Raw genomic sequence first — 18271 nt, 5'->3', positions numbered from 1 at the left:
CCATGGTGACTGTGCAGTGCATCATGCATTTTGCGTTCCCTACATGTATGGTGCATGGTGCCGCCAGGCTTGTGCCATGTAGCCTTGGTGGCTAGGCAGGTTGTGGGTCCTTGACCAAAGCCTGGGTATGTCCTGGGGTCTTGTTGGGTACCTTGGTGGGTCATGGGGCCTTGGCCAATGGCTGACAGGTCATAGGGCCTTGGCTGGTTCCTTGGTGGGTCTTGGGACTTTGGCTGGCACCTGTGCTGGTCACAGGACCATGGCCGGCAGTGAGGTGGCTCACTGGGCTCCAGCAGCTAGGTAGTCTATAGCTAGGTTGGGAAGATGTGCAGTGTGCTGCTGGTGAGTCTCAGTGGGTGGGGCTCTTCCTCTGCCCACATCTGACTGTTGCAGCTACTCTGGTGCTACTCAGGTGACAGCAGTGGCACTATATAGATGGTCAGATGGTGGCACTAGATATTGAAGACCAGTGGTTGCCTGTTTGCTTGGATTCCTTGGAGGTGACGGAGGTTTATGACAAGGGGTGCATGGCACCCAGTCACAGTGCATGTGACAGTGCCTGCCCTCTTCCTCCCTCCCTGGCCCAGCAGAGGTAATGGGGAGCCACCAGCAGTGAAGCCAACTGTTCTGTAGATTGGGCACTCTGGTGCTAAGAGCTCAGAATGGCATCTGTTGCGGCAACCTTGGATCAACACACCCAGTGGACCCTGCTGTGCCCGCTCTTTGGTGCAGTGCTGCTTTACACAGTCTCCAAGGAGCTCCCTGATCAGTTTGGAGGCCTCCTGTCATGGGGGAACCCCTCACAGATTGGGGTGCAGTGTCTTCTGGAGGTATGTGTAGCTCTGGTTGTTTCCCCTATATGTGGATGCTTTCCCCAGGTATCTTCTGATATTCCCAAGTGGAGCATCCTACCTTTCTCCCCTTCACTCTGGGTGTCTCTAGTTGCTTCTCTGGTGATTCACAGTGCTCTCTCCAAGAGGGTCCATCCATAGGTCAAATTTCTACCTGCAACTTCTGATCCACTTCTTGAGAATGATGACTACAGGCTGCTTCTAGTCTGCCTATTTGCCCTCCTCCTTTATGAATATCTATTAACCTAAAGTATAAACAAAAAAAGGAAACTAAAAACTAATATACATTAAATAACTTAGAAATGTTATCTAATAATGAGCTTTAACACATACCCATTAAAATATTCTCATAATTTTCATCACATCTGGCATTATGAAAATTTACTTATAAATTTATCAAAGTGAGAAAAAATTTTGCTATACATTTATAAATTTGAAATCTAGCAATTTCACAGTAGATGTGTTTCTATTAACACATTGTGTACCACATAGAAATCTCTAAGACATGTGCCAGGGACCATACGTTTTGGGGCAAACTGCACGTTATTTAAATCATCATAACTACATATCATAATGCACTTTAGGTGTTGTTTTTCAATAATTATAACATCTTTATTTACAAAAACAATTAAACAACTAATTAAACGATTTAAGTTCCTAGTACTTTTTAAATGTATGGTATTGCGTAAAACATTTTCCTCTATGAAGAAGGACCAAACAAAATTTACATAAGTGTCTAGATTTGCTCCTTTTTCCATGGATGGCACAAACTCTGTAGGCTCTCATAGGAAATATTTTTTTTCCATTCACTGGAATACATGTAGGTTTATGCTGCTTCATATCAACAGACAACCTTTTGGGTGGACCTTTACGAGGTGCTCTCCTTGCACCCCCAGGGGAAGGGCTGGACAGATTTGTCTCTGGTTCCGGAGAGCCTTCACTATTGTCATCCGTTATCCAGTCTCGCCACCGATAGCAGAAACTGTTTATACTTCATTTTTGCTTGTGGATTGAGGACGTTGTACACTCTAAATGAATTGAAAAGTCCACAGTTTATAAGGTACAGCACTACTTTTTTTGTCCATTTCATCATTTTCCTTAGAATGGAACACTAAAGGAATTGATCTGTACGATCAATGCCTTTCATGTGGGCATTGTATTCCTTGATGCAGGTGGGTTTTACAATATTCTCTCCTGTTTGTCTATTTTTTTTCCTGTTGTTGAGACAGAAGTGTCATGGATCATTGATATCATTTGGACAACCTGCTTGTCTTTCCATGCTAGGAAAATATCACCTTTTCTGGAAAATATTATGTCACCTTTCTTCATTCTTAATGTTTTCATTTTCAAATTTGACGGTAAACCTCTACTCTCCCTAATAGTCCCACAGACTATAGTTTTGTTCTGTAGCAGCAATGCAGCAGTAGATGTAACACTGTAATAATTATCCTGGTAAATATGGTGCCATGTGCCAAGATAGGGTCCAAGGACTGAAAGAACAGTTTCTTGCAATTTGTTTCTTTCAGCAGTGTATATCTCCATATTGCAGATATAGCCGGTGTTACTCTCACAAATCATCTGAACAAGTAAAGCGTATTTTGTTATGTTCACTGGGTTGTATGAGCGAAATTTTAAACGTCCTCTCCATGGAATCATTCCCTCATACAAAGACAACTGTTGCTTGGTTTGTATATTGTTTGAAATTTATGCAGGAAATAATCCAGCACAGGTTGGGTCTTGAAAAGTCTCCCCGAGCAATCATCCATTTTGGCATTATCATTGAAATGCCAGAATGCCCATATTTGCTCAAATCTGTGGCGACTAATTGTCTGTGGAAATGTAGGGATACATATCAAAGGATCTGTTGACCAGTAGTCTTTCAAGTTATCTTTTCTTGTTTGACCCATCAGAAACATTAGGCCAAGGATTTTCTTGATGTCCTTCTGTGTAACCGGAGACCACTTTAGTGTCCTAGATGATGTTTTGCATTTCATTGCGGTTTGATCGTGATAGTTGGACAGCTCTTTGCACAACATCTTAAACAATTCATCACCAAAAAAGAGATTGGTCACAGAGGGTAAAGAGTCACACTGAGATGGAAATGTAGTGATCCCAGGATGACCTTCAAACATTTGTAAACGTGGTGGTGTGTCAATTTTAGACCAACAATTATCAGTAGCTTCGTCAGTGTTGGAATCGCTTGAAAGCACCACCACCTTGTGCTTCCTTACAGGTCTAATAATTTCACTATTAGTAGGATCAGTAGCATCATCTCCGGAATCGTCAAAACAGTGATCTGCATCTTCAATCTCATTAGGAATATCTGATAAATTATCGTTAAATACTTCCTGATAAACTATCGTTAAATACTTCCGGAAGTGTATCAGTTTTGTTGGTTTCCTTCCTTTTTCTGAGAGAGAGCATTTTCTAAAAGTGCTAGGAACTTGAAGACGAAGACTATTCGAATGATCAAAATACAGTGTAACTGCAATGCTTTATGGGTTCATGCAATTATATAGTTTTTCGTAGATTGACCTGCACGGTTTCCACCAATGAGATCGCTTCATTTGATGTGGACAAGACAGTGTTGTTGACATCTAAGGTCCATAACAGATGGCACGTGAAAAACGAAAAAACTCGTGAGTGCTCCTTAACAGATGGTGCGTGAAACACGAGAAAACTCATGAGAGGTATGAAATGTGTTAAGTTACTAAGTATGTCTCCTTACATAGCTCATGATATATTAGGTTATTAAATATGGAATGTCCTATTTATTTAAGAACTAAGTTTGAAAGTTTATATCTCTGACATTTCATTTTGACACTTTTTTTATTTTATTGTGAAGGTACATCCTCAGTCTTTCAAATGTACATTTTGGCTGTGGTTATCTTTCAAAAAAAATTTTTAGAGCAATTTTTGAGAAACCATGGATAAGTTAAAATTCTTGTGATTTTTGAATATGAGTTCTATTGTGGAACCAATTCAGTGCAGACAGTTTGAAATATCAGTGAAGTGTTTGGGAAAGATGTGGCTAATGAACGCACAGCACAGTATATCAATGGTTTGAGAAGTTCCATTCTGGTAATTTTAATCTTTTTTTTATTTCAGGAAATTATGAGAGTACAAACATTTTGGTTACATTTTATATCTTTGCCCATCCCTAGCAAGGGTTAGAGGTATACCCTTCCCCTCTACAATGCTCAATGCATCCCTCAATTGTGAGTCTACCTCTCCCAACCCCCAATCCCTGGAGAATATCACCACCCTTTGAGCACCATAGTGTTAATCAGTCAGTACCAATTTGATGGCGAGTACATGTGGAGCCCATTCTTCCGATCTTGTGTCACCCTCACTTAGGAAAATGGGCTCAAATTCAATCCAGGAAAATATAAGCAGTGCTAGATCACTGTCGTTTCTTATAATTAATATTCCATTTTATACATATACCAAATTTTAATTTTCCACTCATGAATTGACGGGCAATTGAGTTGTTTCCATATCCTTGCAATAGTGAATTTTGCTGCCATAAACATTCAGGTGCAGATGTCTGTATTATAGAGTGTCTTTTGCTGTTTTAGGTAGATGCCTAATAATGCTATTGCTGGATCGAATGGTATTTCTATTTTTAGCTCTTTGAGGTATCTCCAAATTCTTTTCCGCAGAGGTTGTACTAATTTGCAGTTCCACCAGCAGTGTAAGAGTGTTCCTGTCTCTCCACATCCTCGCCAGCATTTGTTGTTTAGGGATATTTTGATAGAGGCCAATCTCACTGGGGTTAGGTGATATCTCATTGTGGCTTTGATTTGCATTTCTCTAATGACTAGAGATGTTGAACATTTTTTGTATGTTTGCTGGCCATTGTTCTGTCTTCTTTTGAAAAGTTTCTGTTTGAGTCCTTTGCCCATTTATTGATGGAGTTTTTTTATTTTTTTCTTGTTGATTCTTTTAAATTTTAGATAGATTCTTGTTATCAGACCTTTATCAGATGTGTAGAGGGCAAATATTTTCTCCCATTGTGTAGGTTGTCTATTCACTCTATTGATAATTTCCTTGGCTGTGCAGAAGTTTTTAATTGGATCAGATCCCATTTATTTTTGTTGCAGCAGTGATTGCTTTGGGGATCTTCTTCAAAAATTATTTGCCTAGGCCGATGTCTGATAGGATCTTCCCAACATCTTCTTCTAGAATTATTAAGGCTTCATGCTTTAGGTTTAAGTCTGTTATCTATCTTTAGTGGACTTTTGTGAGAGGTAGGGATCAAGTTTCATTCTTCTGCATGTAACTATCCAGTTTTCCCAGCACCATTTATTGAAAAGAGATTCTTTTCCCCAGTGTAAATTTTTGTGTGCTTTTTCAAAGATTAGATTACCATATGCAGATGGTTTCATCTCTGGAATCTCAGTACTGTTTCAAAGATCCATGTCTCTGTTCCTGTGCCAGTCCCAAGCTGTTTTAATTATTATTGCTTTGTAGTATAGTTTGAAGTCTGGAAGACCACTACCTCCCACTTTGTTCTTTTTACTTAAGATTGCTTTGGCTATACGAGGTCTTTTCTGGTTCTATACAAAGTGAAGAATTATTTTTTCTAGATCTATAAATAATGATGATGGTACTTTGATGGAGATTCCATCAATTCTGTAGATCAGTTTAGGTAATATTGACATTTTAACGATATTGATTCTACCAATCCATGAACAAGGTAGATTTTCCCATTTGTTTACATCTTCTACAATTTCTTTTTTTAGTGTTTCACAGTTCTCCTTGTATATGTCTCTCATATCTTTCGTTAAATATGTTACTAGATATTTAATTTTCTTTGGGGCTATAGTAAAAGGTATTGAATTTTTTATTTGAATTTCAGGTTGACTGTTATTGGCATATATGAATGCCTCTGATTTGTGTGTATTGATTTTGTAACCTGAGACTTTAGTGAATTCGTTTATCAAATCTAGTAGTCTCTTGGACGAATCCTTGGGGTTTTATAGATATAATATGTCATCAGCAAAGAGCGAGAGTTTGATCTCCTCTGCTCCCACTTGGATGCCCTTAATATCCCTCTCTTGCCTGATTGCTATAACTAGGAATCCGAGCACTATGTTGAATAGAAGTAGAGATAGTGGACATCCCTGTCTAGTTCTGGTTCGAAGTGAGAATGGTTTCAATTTTTCCCCATTCAATATGATATTGGCCATGGGTCTGTCATGAATGGACTTGATAATATTAAGGAATGAGCCATCTATGCCTACTTTGTTAAGGGTTTTTATCTTAAAGGTGTGTTCAACTTTGTCAAATGCTTTTTCTGCATCTATTGACAGAATCATATGGTCTTTGTTCTTGATTTTATTTATGAATTGAATTGCATTTATAGACTTGCGTATATTGAACAAGCCTTACATCCCTGGAATAAAGCCTACCTGGTGATGGTGAATTATTTTTTTGATGTCCTGCTGAATTCTATTGGCTAAACATTTTGTTGAGGATTTTTGCATGTTATATTCATGAGGGATATTGGTCTGTAATTTTCTTTTTTTGTTATGTCTTTTTCTGGCTTTGGTATCAAGGTGATATTGGCTTCATAGAGTGATTTAGGAAGGATACCATCTTTCTTAGTGTTGTGGAATAATTTCTGTAGCATAGGTATGAGTTCTTCTTTGTATGTTTGGTAAAACTCTGAATTGTAGCCATTTGGTCTGGGACTTTTCCATTTTGGCAGGTTTTTAATTGCTGCTCCAATTTCTGAGCTTGAGATTGGTCTATTAAAAAATTTTGTGTATCTTTTCAAATTTGAAAAAACCAGCTTCTAGTTTTGTTGATATTCTATATAATTCTCTTGTTCTTAATTTAATTTAGTTCTTCTTTGATCTTAGTTATTTCTTTTCTCCTGCTAGGATTGGAATGGCTTTGCTCTTCCTTTTCCAATTTCTTGAGTCTATTTATTAGCTTGTCAGTTTCCAAGCTATCTGGTTTTTGGATGTGAGCATTTATTGTTATTAGTTTTCCTCTCAGGTATGCTTTTGCTGTATCCCACAGGTTTTGATAACTAGTGTCTCCATTATCATTTAGTTTGAAGAAACTCTTGATTTCCCTCTGAATTTCCTCCTTGATCCAATAATTATTCAATAATAGGTTGTTTAGTTTCCATGACTTTGTGAAGTGGTGAGTGTTTCTGTAGTAATTGAGTTCTAATTTTATACCACTGTGGTCAGAGAAGGCACATGGTATAATTTCTATTTTTTGAATTTGTTGATCTGATTTTTGGCGTAGTATGTGATCAGTTTTTGGAATAGGTTCCATGGGCTGCTGAGAAGAATGTAAATTCAAGTTTATTTGGATGGAATGTTCTGTAGAGATCTGTCGGTCCTTCTTGTTGAAGAGCTCCATTTAAATTAATTATTTCTTTGCTTATTTTCTGTTTTGAGGTTCTATCCAGTTCATTCAGTGGAGTGTTGAAGTCCCTTGCTACTATGGCATTATGGTTTAACATGCTATTTAGATCAGACAAGGTTTGCTTTGTGTAATTGGGTCTTCCTGCATTGGGTACATAAATGTTAAGAATTTTTAAATCTTCTTGGGGATCTTCCCTTTCACCATTATATAGTGGCCATCTTTATCCTCTTTTACTTTTGCTATATTAAAGCTTATGTTATCTGAAAGTAGTGTGTCTACCCCTGATTTCTTTTGTCTTCCATTTGCCTGGATGATAGTTTCCCATCCCTTGATATTCAGCTGAAAGGCATCTTTGTGAGTTAGATTTGTTTCATGTAGACAGAAGATACTAGGCTTGTAGATTTTTATCCACTCTGGCAGTCTATGTCTTTTCAGAGGACAGTTTAAGCCATTTACATTTATTGAGAGAATTGAAATTTGAGGAAGATTTCCATTCATATTGTTGGGTGAAATCCTGTTGTTTTGTTTTACTGCTTGAGCCATCATTCAGTCCATGTTATATCCTTTAACTCTTGATTGATTTTCCTTTGAGGAGTGCCTATTGCTATGTTCGGTGTGTAAGGCTGGTCTGAGTACTTCCTGTAGGGCTGGTCTGGTTTTTGCAGACTCCTTCAGTGATTGCTTGTTTGAGAAGGACTTTATTTCTCCCTCATAGATGAAACTTAGTTTTTCTGGATATAGCATTCTAGGTTGGGCATTATTCTATTTTAGAAGATTAAGGATAGGCACCCAGTCCCTTCCGGCTTGTACAGTTTCAGGTGAGAGATCTGTGGTTAGTCTGATAGGTTTTCCTTTGTAGTTTATTTGTTTCTTTTGTCTTGCTGCACAGAGGATTGCTTCTTTCACATTTACTTTGATCAGCCTAATAACCACATGATGAGGTGATTGCCCTTTCACATTGAGTCTCCCAGAAGTTCTGTGTGCTTCTTGTATCTGGATATCAAGATTTATGGCCAGGCCCAGCATATTTTCCTCCAGCATTCCGTGAAATAAGTTTTCCAGCCCTTGTGAATTTTCTTTTTCCCCCTCTAGGATCCCAATAAATCTGAGATTTGGCTTCTTTACATAACCCCACATTTCTTGTAAGCTTTGATCTTATCGCTTATTTCTGTGTTCCCTTTCTTCCTCTAATTTTTTAGCACATAGGCATTACCTTCAAGCTCTGAAATTCTTTCCTCTGCATGATCCATTCTGTTCTTGATGCTTTCCACTGTATTTTAGAGTTCCTTGAATGTTTCCTTCATTGCCATGATATCTGTTTGGTTTTTCTGTAAAATTTCAATTTGTTTGAAGAATTTTTTATTGATCTCCTGAATTGTTCTTGTGGTTTCTCTATGTTGGGATTCTATTTTCTCTTAAATTCCATTGAGTTTTCTAACAATCCATATTCTGAATTCTTCCTCTGTCAGTTTAATCATATCATGTAAGTTGGTGTCAGTTGGTGGAGATCTAGTATTTTCTTTTGTAGGTGATTTTTCTATCTGATCTTTCATGTTTTCTGTGATCTTTCACTAGTTCTTTCCCATGAGGCTACTTTTTCAAGGACCTGAAGGTGCTGGGAATGATTTATGGACTAAATTCTGGGATTTCAAAGGGACGTTCTTTGACAGAGCTGGAGAGATGTGCTCTGGTCCTGTATTGTCTTAGAGGAGTTTGAGCCTGTTGTGTTAACTTTGACCTGTTATTTTCACCTTCTGCTTATAGACTTTAGTGAGTTTGGACGGCTTGCTTAGACACCCAGGTGTTGGACTACTCTTGTGAGAGTGAGTCTGCTATCAATCATTAGTTTGAGGTGGGAGTCATTGTGTTTAGCTGAGTTTACTCTCTCTTTTGTTGCTTGTGGTTTCGTGGAGGAGTTGATTATAAAGGTATTCCAAAATTTTTGTATTGTGCTCTAATCCTCCAAATGGGATATATAGGTATCTCAGTCTTTGGGGAATGTCCTGCCACTCCTGAGGGTTCCTTTAGTCCTGTTTCCACTTTAGGTGGGGTGAGAAGAGCAACAGATATCAGCAAGCCTAAAAGAGAATACTTGAGAGGTTGCTTAATCTGTAGTTAGGGGGGAGCTGCTAATTTGTTATTCAGAGTTCTTTCACCATTCTTGTGGAGTAGCTCCTGGTGAGGGGAGTCAATTTGTGCAATTGGTAAGGACCGTGGTCAAGATTTTGCTTCCCGAACCACAAGCGCCTAAGTTGGGAACTGCCTAGGTGACAAGGCAAGCCCTTGTGTTCTGATCTTATCAGATGATCAAAACCAACCTGCTGTACATATTCATCACTCTGTCCCCTTTTGCTTAGTTCCAAGGTCCCACAGATTCAAGCTAGTAATACAGGGAAAGAGACTTTTCTCCTCTCTCCTTACCTTCCAGGGCTGAGTCTGTCTTAGTGAGCTGGGTGAGGAGGTGTTGAGTGAGACTGCCACAAGTCCTAGCCTGGAAAACGTCATTTCTCGTTTTTTCCCTCCTCCAAGGGCAGAGTCTGCCCTGCCAGAGGGGAGGATAATCCACCGGCCTGGGGGAAGGGCACTTCCTAGGGCTACCAGGCATCTCAGCCCAGGAAGTGGTTACTCTTGTTCCTTTGCCCCTCCAAGGGCAGGGTTTATCTAGTTGATCAGTAGCATAAACCTCAGGGCTATAAGGGAAGCCCTTCCCAAGGCTACTGAGGGTCCCATACCATAGAGAGCCTGCCTTGCTGCTCCACGCCTGTGGAAGTGCAGTCAGTCCCTTCCGCACTCAACCACAGTGGTCTGGTCATAGCCAAGGGCCATCCGCAACCCCGACAGATCTCATCCCAGAAAGTGGACTCCCTCACCCCTCCAGACTTCCAAGGAATGGGTCCATCCCTTTGGCAGGAGGCACCAGCTACCAAGTCACAGTAAAGAGGAGAACACAGGTCACAGCTTGAAAGGCCGCCCTGATAAGCTGCTACTACCCCCTTTCAGCAGCCAGCGGGGAAGAGGAAGCAAAGCAGAGGTAGTAGTCTTTCGTGCCGTGGTCCATGGTTTTGGCTTGTACAACAGCCTCTTTCTCAACTCCGCCCAGGGAAGGAGTCTGTCCCTTTGGCGCGAAGCACCTGGCCGAGTTGCAGGAGAGTGTGGGTCGTAATGTCTCCCCGATCACAGCTAGAAAAGCAGTCTACTTCACAACTCTGCCCTGCTAAGCTGGGCTCTGTTCTTTTGGCCTGAAACGCAGGCAGCTGGGTGGGACAGGGGATCACTTGAGTCCACTAGGCAATTCAGCTGAGAGAGCGACCCCTCACCCCCTTCCATCCCCTGAAAGGCGAAGCCCAAGCCGCTGGGATGGAAAGACCCTGGCAGGGCTGTGGGGAAAAACGGCTTATCTCATTATCCCCTCTTCCAAGTGCCAGATATGCCCAGCCTGGCCAGGGTAGGGGGAGGTCTGGGGCCGCTGCCAGAGCAACATGCCACAGCGTTTTTAGGCTATGGATTCTCAGAATGGTGGGTGCCCACCCAGGTAGAGCCAGCAGCAGGAGGCACCTGTAAGGTGGATAGCTGGGCTGGGTTTGGTACATTTTCTCTAAGATCCACCCGCTGAGCCCACTGCTTCCCTAGCACACTGACTGGCAACTGTTTAGGTGCAGGAATCTGCACTCTGTCCCACTCTGCAGCAGCCAAATCTTCAGTAATTTCCAAGGGCAGAGCCTCCTTTAAGGTATTCACCACCCTTGTTCTGGTCTTGGCAGCTTCCTGAAGTGAGATGCCTGTCGCCAAGCTCTCTCCTGCGGGACCAGGAAGTGTCCGCTTGGTCTGAACCCTCTCCCGCCCAAAGCTGACTCAACAGAGCGGACAGGAGAGTTCGAAATGTTCCCTGCTTCTGTCTCTACTTCACGTAGCCCATCAGCCCATGCTACTACTTTGCGCTGACTTCAGGCACTTGCCTACCTGCATGGGTGTGGAGGTTGGTGGGGGAAGAGTCATCCACCAACCTCCACACCGTGGGCAGATCACACAGGCCCAGCCAGCTGGCCACTGGGCGGGGCCGTCCCACGCTCCACTCCCTATTATATTTTTCGGACTCTCTGGACTTTGCAGTAGATTCTCCGATTCACCTTTGTTTTTCCCAACGCCGCTTGTCCCACGCTGCTTCTCTGCAGGTTCACAAAGCTGATCCAGTGGTAGTGCAGTTCACTCATGTGTAGTTGTCCACTTTCTTCACCTCCCACTCTGAGAGCAGAGAGCCAGGAGATCACCCCTAATCCGCCATTTTTCCCTGGATTTTTATCTTGAAATGAGCCATGTTTGCGATCTAAGGCCAAGGTGGATAATGATGAGCTGAAAGCTGTAGTGGAAGTGAATCCATCTCAACCTATGTGGGAATTAGCAGCAAGGTTCGATGCTATTATTTCAACAATATTGGATCATTTGAAACAAATGGGCAAGGTAAAGACACTGGATAGACCAGTTGTGCATGAATTAAACAAGCGCCAGAAGAGAAGTCATCTCGAAGCTTGCCTTTCTCTGCTGTCATGATATAAAGGCAAAACATTTCCAAACCATATTGTTACACGTGATGAAAAATGGATCCTTTTTTACAATTGCAAGCATTTGGCACAATTGGTGGGTAAAGATGAAATGCTAAAACACAGTCCAAAACCAAATCTTCATCAAAAAAAGTTACTGGTGTCTGTTTGGTGGTCTAGCGCTGGTATTATCCACTATAGCTTCGTAAAACCTGGTCAATCAATTACAGCTGATGTCTACCGCAACCAGTTAGAAGAAATGATGAGGATGCTTGTGATTAAGCAGCTGAAATTGGTCACTAGAGACAGGCCAAGCCTCTTGTGAAACAATGCTCGACCACATGTCACACAAACAACACTGCTCAAACTACAGAGGCTGGACTTGGAAACTCTCTGTCATCCATCGTATTCGCCAGACTTTGCACCAACTGACTACCAGCCACTTCTTCCAGGCTTTGGACTACTTATTGCAAGGAAAAATATTCAATCAGGCTTTAGACCACTCCTTGCAAGAAAAAATATTCAATCTTCAACAAGCTGTGGAAAGCACCTTTTGCAATTTCATGGCCACTTGCTCTCTAGGCTTCTTGGTTTCTGGCACAAGCAAGCTACCGTTAAGATGGCAAAACTGTCAATAGTTTAGGCTCATACTTTGATTCATTGGTACTGCTTCTTGTTTCATATATAATAAACTAAACTTTTGATTTGAAATTGGACATTTCATATTTAATTATCTAATAGTACTAGCCAAAAGTCTTGTGCTTGAGCTTCAAGATTCAGTGTCAAAACTTGAAATGCAAGTAAAAAAACCAAAAGCAATTATAGAGGGAAAAGACATAGTAGTAAGTATAATACTTATAGGTAACTTTAAATTTAAAAATATTAATCTCATCATATTTTTTCCTTTGGTTCATTAACATGTATTGGATCATCTAATTTATAGAAATTTTACTATTTGACCTAAAGTGTGAATGCCCTCATTGCTGGATAACCAGTCCTAGAGATCTCTGTGGTGAGGCCTTACCCATTTAGGAGTGTGTGCCTGGTTACTATTTTTACCTTGCTGTCTCCAGCGGTCTCTCTTTGCTATTTTAGCAGTAGTTGATTTTTCCATGCCCAGGAATTGATCACATTTGGATTGTTGCTTACATTCTTACAGTAAATACATAAAATTATGATCTGGATTATGTTGCTGACCAGCTGAGCTTACTTTAGAGGAGGTTTAATTCTGCTCTATAACCAGTAGAACTCGCACCAATGACCCTAGAAATCTGACTCTTGTTAAAAATCTAATCATCAACTGGTCAAGAGACAATGGCATGATTTGCAAGGCTGTATAGCCTTTGCAGTCATGGTCCTAAATGTATTTCAGTCATAGGGAGCATTTTGTTGGTGGTCCAAAGCTGACAGAGCCTAAATAGTACCCAGTTGAAAAAGAAGAACAAATCAAGGGTTCCTTTCTCATCATTCCCATTTGCTTGTCTTCCTTTATCAAAACTTCTGCTTTCATAACACTCTGTAGGAGGGGTTCCATAGTGTAACACCCCACCAAAGGTACCACTGTCCCTCACTAAGTTTAACAGCATTGATTGCCTCTTTCATCATACAGGAGAACAGCCCACATCTCTAAGGTCTCCTAGGTCACAGAGCAAAGCATCCCAAAGGGCTCTCCATTCCTTTTAATAAAGCCACGAGTCTCCACACTTTGCTGAGTAGTAGGCTGTCTGTCATCACCTGGTATTGGTTTAGAACTAACAGCAGTCATTGGGCGCAACTTAGCTCACGGGGTCTCTGAAAACTTTAAGTCCCATCAGCAGAGGACAATAGCAGCAACCAAGGATTTGCTTCATACCTTTTTCAGAGTTCCTCTGTTGGATCTCTAATTTGACCCACCAGGTGTCTTGGCCAGGGAGTCTGGGGCTAAAGAGAAGGACCATTGATATCTCTCAGAGCCAAAAATCTTATGTAAATAATCTGCTAGTGCTCTGCAGGAGTGCCCCCTGGTGTTGGCCAGCACTTCTGGGGACCCATTGATATGACCAGCAAAGTGGCCCATGGGACCCTCAGACTTCCGCAGATGCTCTTCTAGTATCCCCAAGAGGCCCCATGAACTTCAGCATCTCGCACAATGTCCCGGGGATCTTCGTGCTTTCTGCTTTTCCAGAAGGGCATTGTGCTTAATTGACCACCCTGCTCACAGCCATTGATCACCAAGAAAGCTGCCAGGTGTGAAGGTGGTCAGTTAAGACAATGAGCACAATTAAGACAAATTGAAAGTAGCAATTAAGCCTTTAAGCACTTACTGTGACAACAAGAGTCTGAGCACAAAAGGTCACTGACTCTAGGTCAATGTTTCAGTTTTCCCATGAAATGACATTGGGCAAGGAAGGGTAGGATATATTAGCACAGATGGGAGGGGAACATTTCACTATCTATAGAGTTCTTCATACTGTGTCATATACCTATATGCTATATATGTGTTCATGTGTACACATTCATACACATACACACACATATACACATCATTTTATACCATAACTGATGCTATACTATTGTTTATGGTACACATATCAGTTCATTCAACCAATCTCCTATGCTTGAAAATTTTGATGGTGTTGAATATTTTGCAATTACAAATAATAGTGTAATGAATGACCTTGTACTTACGCATTTTTACTGTTTGGTCTATGATTATGTATTAACCTAAAGTGTAAATAACATTAAGAAATTAGAGACTGTAAAACATATTTGATGCCTAGAAATATTCACGAAATAATGATACTTCGTCAATACAAATTAGAAATGTTCTAAGAAAACATTTTTCGTGTCAGATCTAGCATTACAGTAATTGACTTATCACTTTATAAAATGAGTAAAATTGTTGCTGTCACTTGTTATCAATTTGAAATCTAGAGATTTCATAGTAGATCTATTTTTCTATTAATGAACAAAATTTCTCTCTTAACATAGCTCATGATGAAGTACCAGATGAAAATCTTATGCTCACACATCAAGCATCTGTGTCAAAAACCCAATTGCAAATAGAAACACAAAAAAGTTCTGAAGGGGAAAGACTCAGTAGTAAGTATAATAATTACAGATATTTTTATATTATTTTAAATTAAACTCTCAAGAACTTTTTTCTTTGGTTCATAGTATATATGTGAGTATATATTAATATTGTATGGAAAATTTACCACTTTAACCTAAAGTGTGAATATCCTAACATAAGTCAAGAACAAATGCAAAGACACTGATATGTTTAGGTTAGAATTTCTTGTCATAATATTATTATACAACCAAAGTCATGCTCTTGGTATCCACCAAGGACAGTACAAGGCCTGTGATTGTCTCATAAAGGATGGGTGCCTTGCGGCTGACTCTGGCAGTGTACAAGCCCAAAGCCCTTTGGGCACCTCTGCTCTGTGGTGGTCCCAGTTGGCATACAGAGGTGTTGATGAGATCTGTAACTGACACAGCAAAGAGAAATCAGAGGGGTCTGAGAAAAGGGCAGCTGAAGGGTTTCTAGAGCATCATGTTGGTTAGGGCCCCACTCAAAGGGAGTGGTCATCACGGTACATGATAGATGGGTGCTATCTGATCTCTGTGGCTGGAATATTAGTGTGGCAGTAGCTGAATAAGTCCTCCTGGTTGCTCATATTATTTTTATTTTGGGGGTCAAAGAAGGCCAAAATCATGTAAGTTGTCTTCTCTGGAATGAGCCACTATGGTCCTTAAAGATTACACCCAGGAATTTCATTGGGTTTTAGTTCCTTATGCCTTTGTCAGTAATAATGGCCCCACCATGTGCCACATGTGGGTGACCAGAGCATGTGGTTCTTTTTGAGTAGTGTCCTTATTTGAGCCCATTAGGATGATTTCATAAATAGAGTGGAAAGCTAGTACTCCCTCCAGGCATGGAACTTTTTCCAGTTCATAATCTATACATTGATTACAGATAGTTGGGGGAATTTAGGAAGCCTTATTATGGAAGGATATTAGTGGTATATTGCAAACCATCCTAACTAATCCTGATCACCTGTGTGGAGAGGGATACTGAAAGGGCATTTTGTTGTGTCAATTGCTGCGTAATAAGTTCCTTCATCCTGAACAATAGCCTCTGTAAATTTCACTATGTCAGGCACCACTGGTGCAAAGGTAGCACTAACATTAGCTTTGTGGTGCCCTAATCAGTTTAGAGTCTAGGCACCCGGGGTCTTGTACACAGGTCAGATGGGACTATAGAAGAAATAATTTACAAATATTTGGCTTTTTAAAGCTCAAAAAGGAGAGTAATTAATCCTTTTTCTTCCCTCGGCTATTAGTATTGTTTGTGGTAGACAGTGGCACTAGGTACCAGAAGTAGGTCATGACCCATGTCACACTAAAATACCATAACTGCAGCAATCCCATCAGGAGGTGGACATAAATGCTAGTGTTGGTTTTCAGCTATCTCTTGAATATGATTTAGTAACTTTATAATCAATATTCTGAATTATATATCTGGTATTTCAAAGATTCATTTTGCTTTGGGCCCACTGTTAGGGAGTTAGTATGATCATTTGGAGGTGTCCAAAGCAAAAAAACTCTGTTTTTTCATATTACTAGAATTATTTCCCTGGTTTCTTCTTATCTTGAAAGACAATTTGTTTATAGTTTGAAATTAATGTTTTATTATACTGGGACCCCCCACGGCCCCCAAGGTTTGTATAGTTTATAGCTTTGGCTCTGGGTGCTTTCAGTGGCAAAGACTGTATGAGTTCCTTGGTTATAGAAAATCTTTGTGTGGTGGATTTCCTAGATACTGATTGTACTAATGATGCATGAGGTGTGTGAGCAGGTTCACTGTCTCCTGCAGGGCTAGAATGGCAGAGGTCTCATGAAGCTTATCTTGTTCCCCAGTGATGTACACTTGCTTTTCCTCAGCACTTTTTTGATTGGGTTGAACAGTTCAAACTCCTGGCCTGTAGGTGGCACCCATGGCACCTCTGTCCATCTATGAGTGCTGACATACTGTGTAGAGGGTGGGCTGAGCTCCACCCCTCATGTAAGCCTGAGCCCACAAGGCGTACCTCCCTTGTGGGCGCAGTCAACCTGAAGTGCCTCAGGAAGGCCGTCCATAGGTCTACTTGCACTAAGCTCCCCTGGGAAAAGGAAGCCTGGCTGTTCCTGCAGTGGTGGGCAAGGGAGAGAAGTCCTCTTCTCTAAGTCCCTTCATGAGCTTTGGATCTGTCAGTTGCTGGGGCAGAACTGCAGTCTTCCCCCATTGAGCCCAGTATACCTCCCATCGCTCTGCTGAAAGAGGTTTAGTCACCCCCTGCCCACAAGCAAGAAGTTCTGGGACACAGAAAAACCCAAAGCCTGATTGTGTTTGTCAGGGGTGCTGCTGTGGTATGGGGCACTCGGCCTTCCCTGGGAGTAGCAGTTCCTCAGGGCTAGACCACTGAGATCTAGATCCTCTGGGTCTAGCCAGCCTCTGGGGCTGCCACCATCCAGGTGGGTGCTTGGGAATGTCTGCAAGGAATCTGATGATATGAAGACACAGGGCAAAGGTCCCTGTGTAAAATGAAGTCTCACGATATGTGCACACACAGTATGGGGCCTGCTACTACAGCCGGCGTCCAGGGGAAAATGAAGGGACTCTGCACGAGCTGGCAGCCCAGTGTAATGCACTTGTGAAGTCCCCAAATTGCAGCCTACTCTAGTACTTGGGCTCACAAGGGCACAGAAGCTCTCCTTGAGTTCGGATACCCCAGCAGTTTGCCACAAGGTCTAGAGAAGCCAAAAGCACTCCTGCTTACCGGTTTGATCTCTGCCAGCTTCTTGTTTTTCTTTTCTGCACATTGTATATTTGTCCAGTGAACTCTCTGGTTGGCTCCAGCACTCTCCTCTAACACTCCATTTGGTCTATGATTGTTTACCTGTAATTTTGGTTCTTCCTTCTTTGGAGAATTGGTCATTAATGTCTCTAGTCAGCCATCTGGAGAAGCTTTCCAATGCCTCAGACTGTGGATGGGTCTGTGGGATGTACAGGTGGCTTGGGCTCTGCTCTCAGCTCCAGGGAGGCAATGCTGGATGGAGCTGGATTGGGCTGACCCGTCCTCAGGTTTCCCAGTGGCAGGCGCAAATGCTAGCCCTTATGGGCATGGCAGGGAGACTCTGTAAGATTTCCTTGGTTATAAATAGCCTTAGTGTAGTGGCTTTCTCAATTGCCAGCTGTCGTAGTAATGTACTGGGCAGGTGAGCAGGCTCAAGGCCTCCTGAGTAGTTGTGGTGGTGTGGGCGATGGTATTACCTGAGGTTGTGCAAACGTTTCCTCCTTCCTGAGTGCTGTGTTATTGTGCCAGCAAATGTAATGGGCTATACTGGTTGACCTCCAGCCAGGAGCTGGTGCTTGCAGGAGAGCCAGCTGCCATGGGCTTTATGCTTGGCCTATGTTAACCAGGGGACATACTCAGATGTCTCAGGCGATAGGCTAAATACATTTCATTATGT

The 18271-nt window shown here is 41.5% G+C and overlaps 1 protein-coding gene across 9 annotated transcripts in view; it reads left to right on the top strand.

The window, feature by feature from the left end:
* The first annotated feature begins 3381 nt into the window (after positions 1 to 3381).
* Positions 3382 to 18271, top strand: part of LOC105881716 (coiled-coil domain-containing protein 7-like) — a 162720-nt gene continuing 147830 nt past the window's right edge. For 8 of the 9 annotated variants that reach the window (XM_075997578.1, XM_075997576.1, XM_075997574.1 and 5 more), the window contains exons 1-2: positions 3382 to 3541; positions 14747 to 14857. In XM_075997578.1, coding sequence (XP_075853693.1) covers positions 3535 to 3541; positions 14747 to 14857 — 118 coding nt within the window. In that variant the 5' untranslated portion in view covers positions 3382 to 3534. Of the gene's footprint in view, positions 3542 to 11255; positions 12619 to 14746; positions 14858 to 18271 lie in introns of those variants that run through there. The other variant, XM_075997570.1, reaches the window with a different exon arrangement.

Source organism: Microcebus murinus, chromosome 25 (assembly GCF_040939455.1).
Source record: "Microcebus murinus isolate Inina chromosome 25, M.murinus_Inina_mat1.0, whole genome shotgun sequence".
Classification (NCBI taxonomy): domain Eukaryota; kingdom Metazoa; phylum Chordata; class Mammalia; order Primates; family Cheirogaleidae; genus Microcebus; species Microcebus murinus.
Note: the sequence above shows the minus strand (reverse complement) of the source record. Positions and strands in the feature narration are given on the sequence as shown.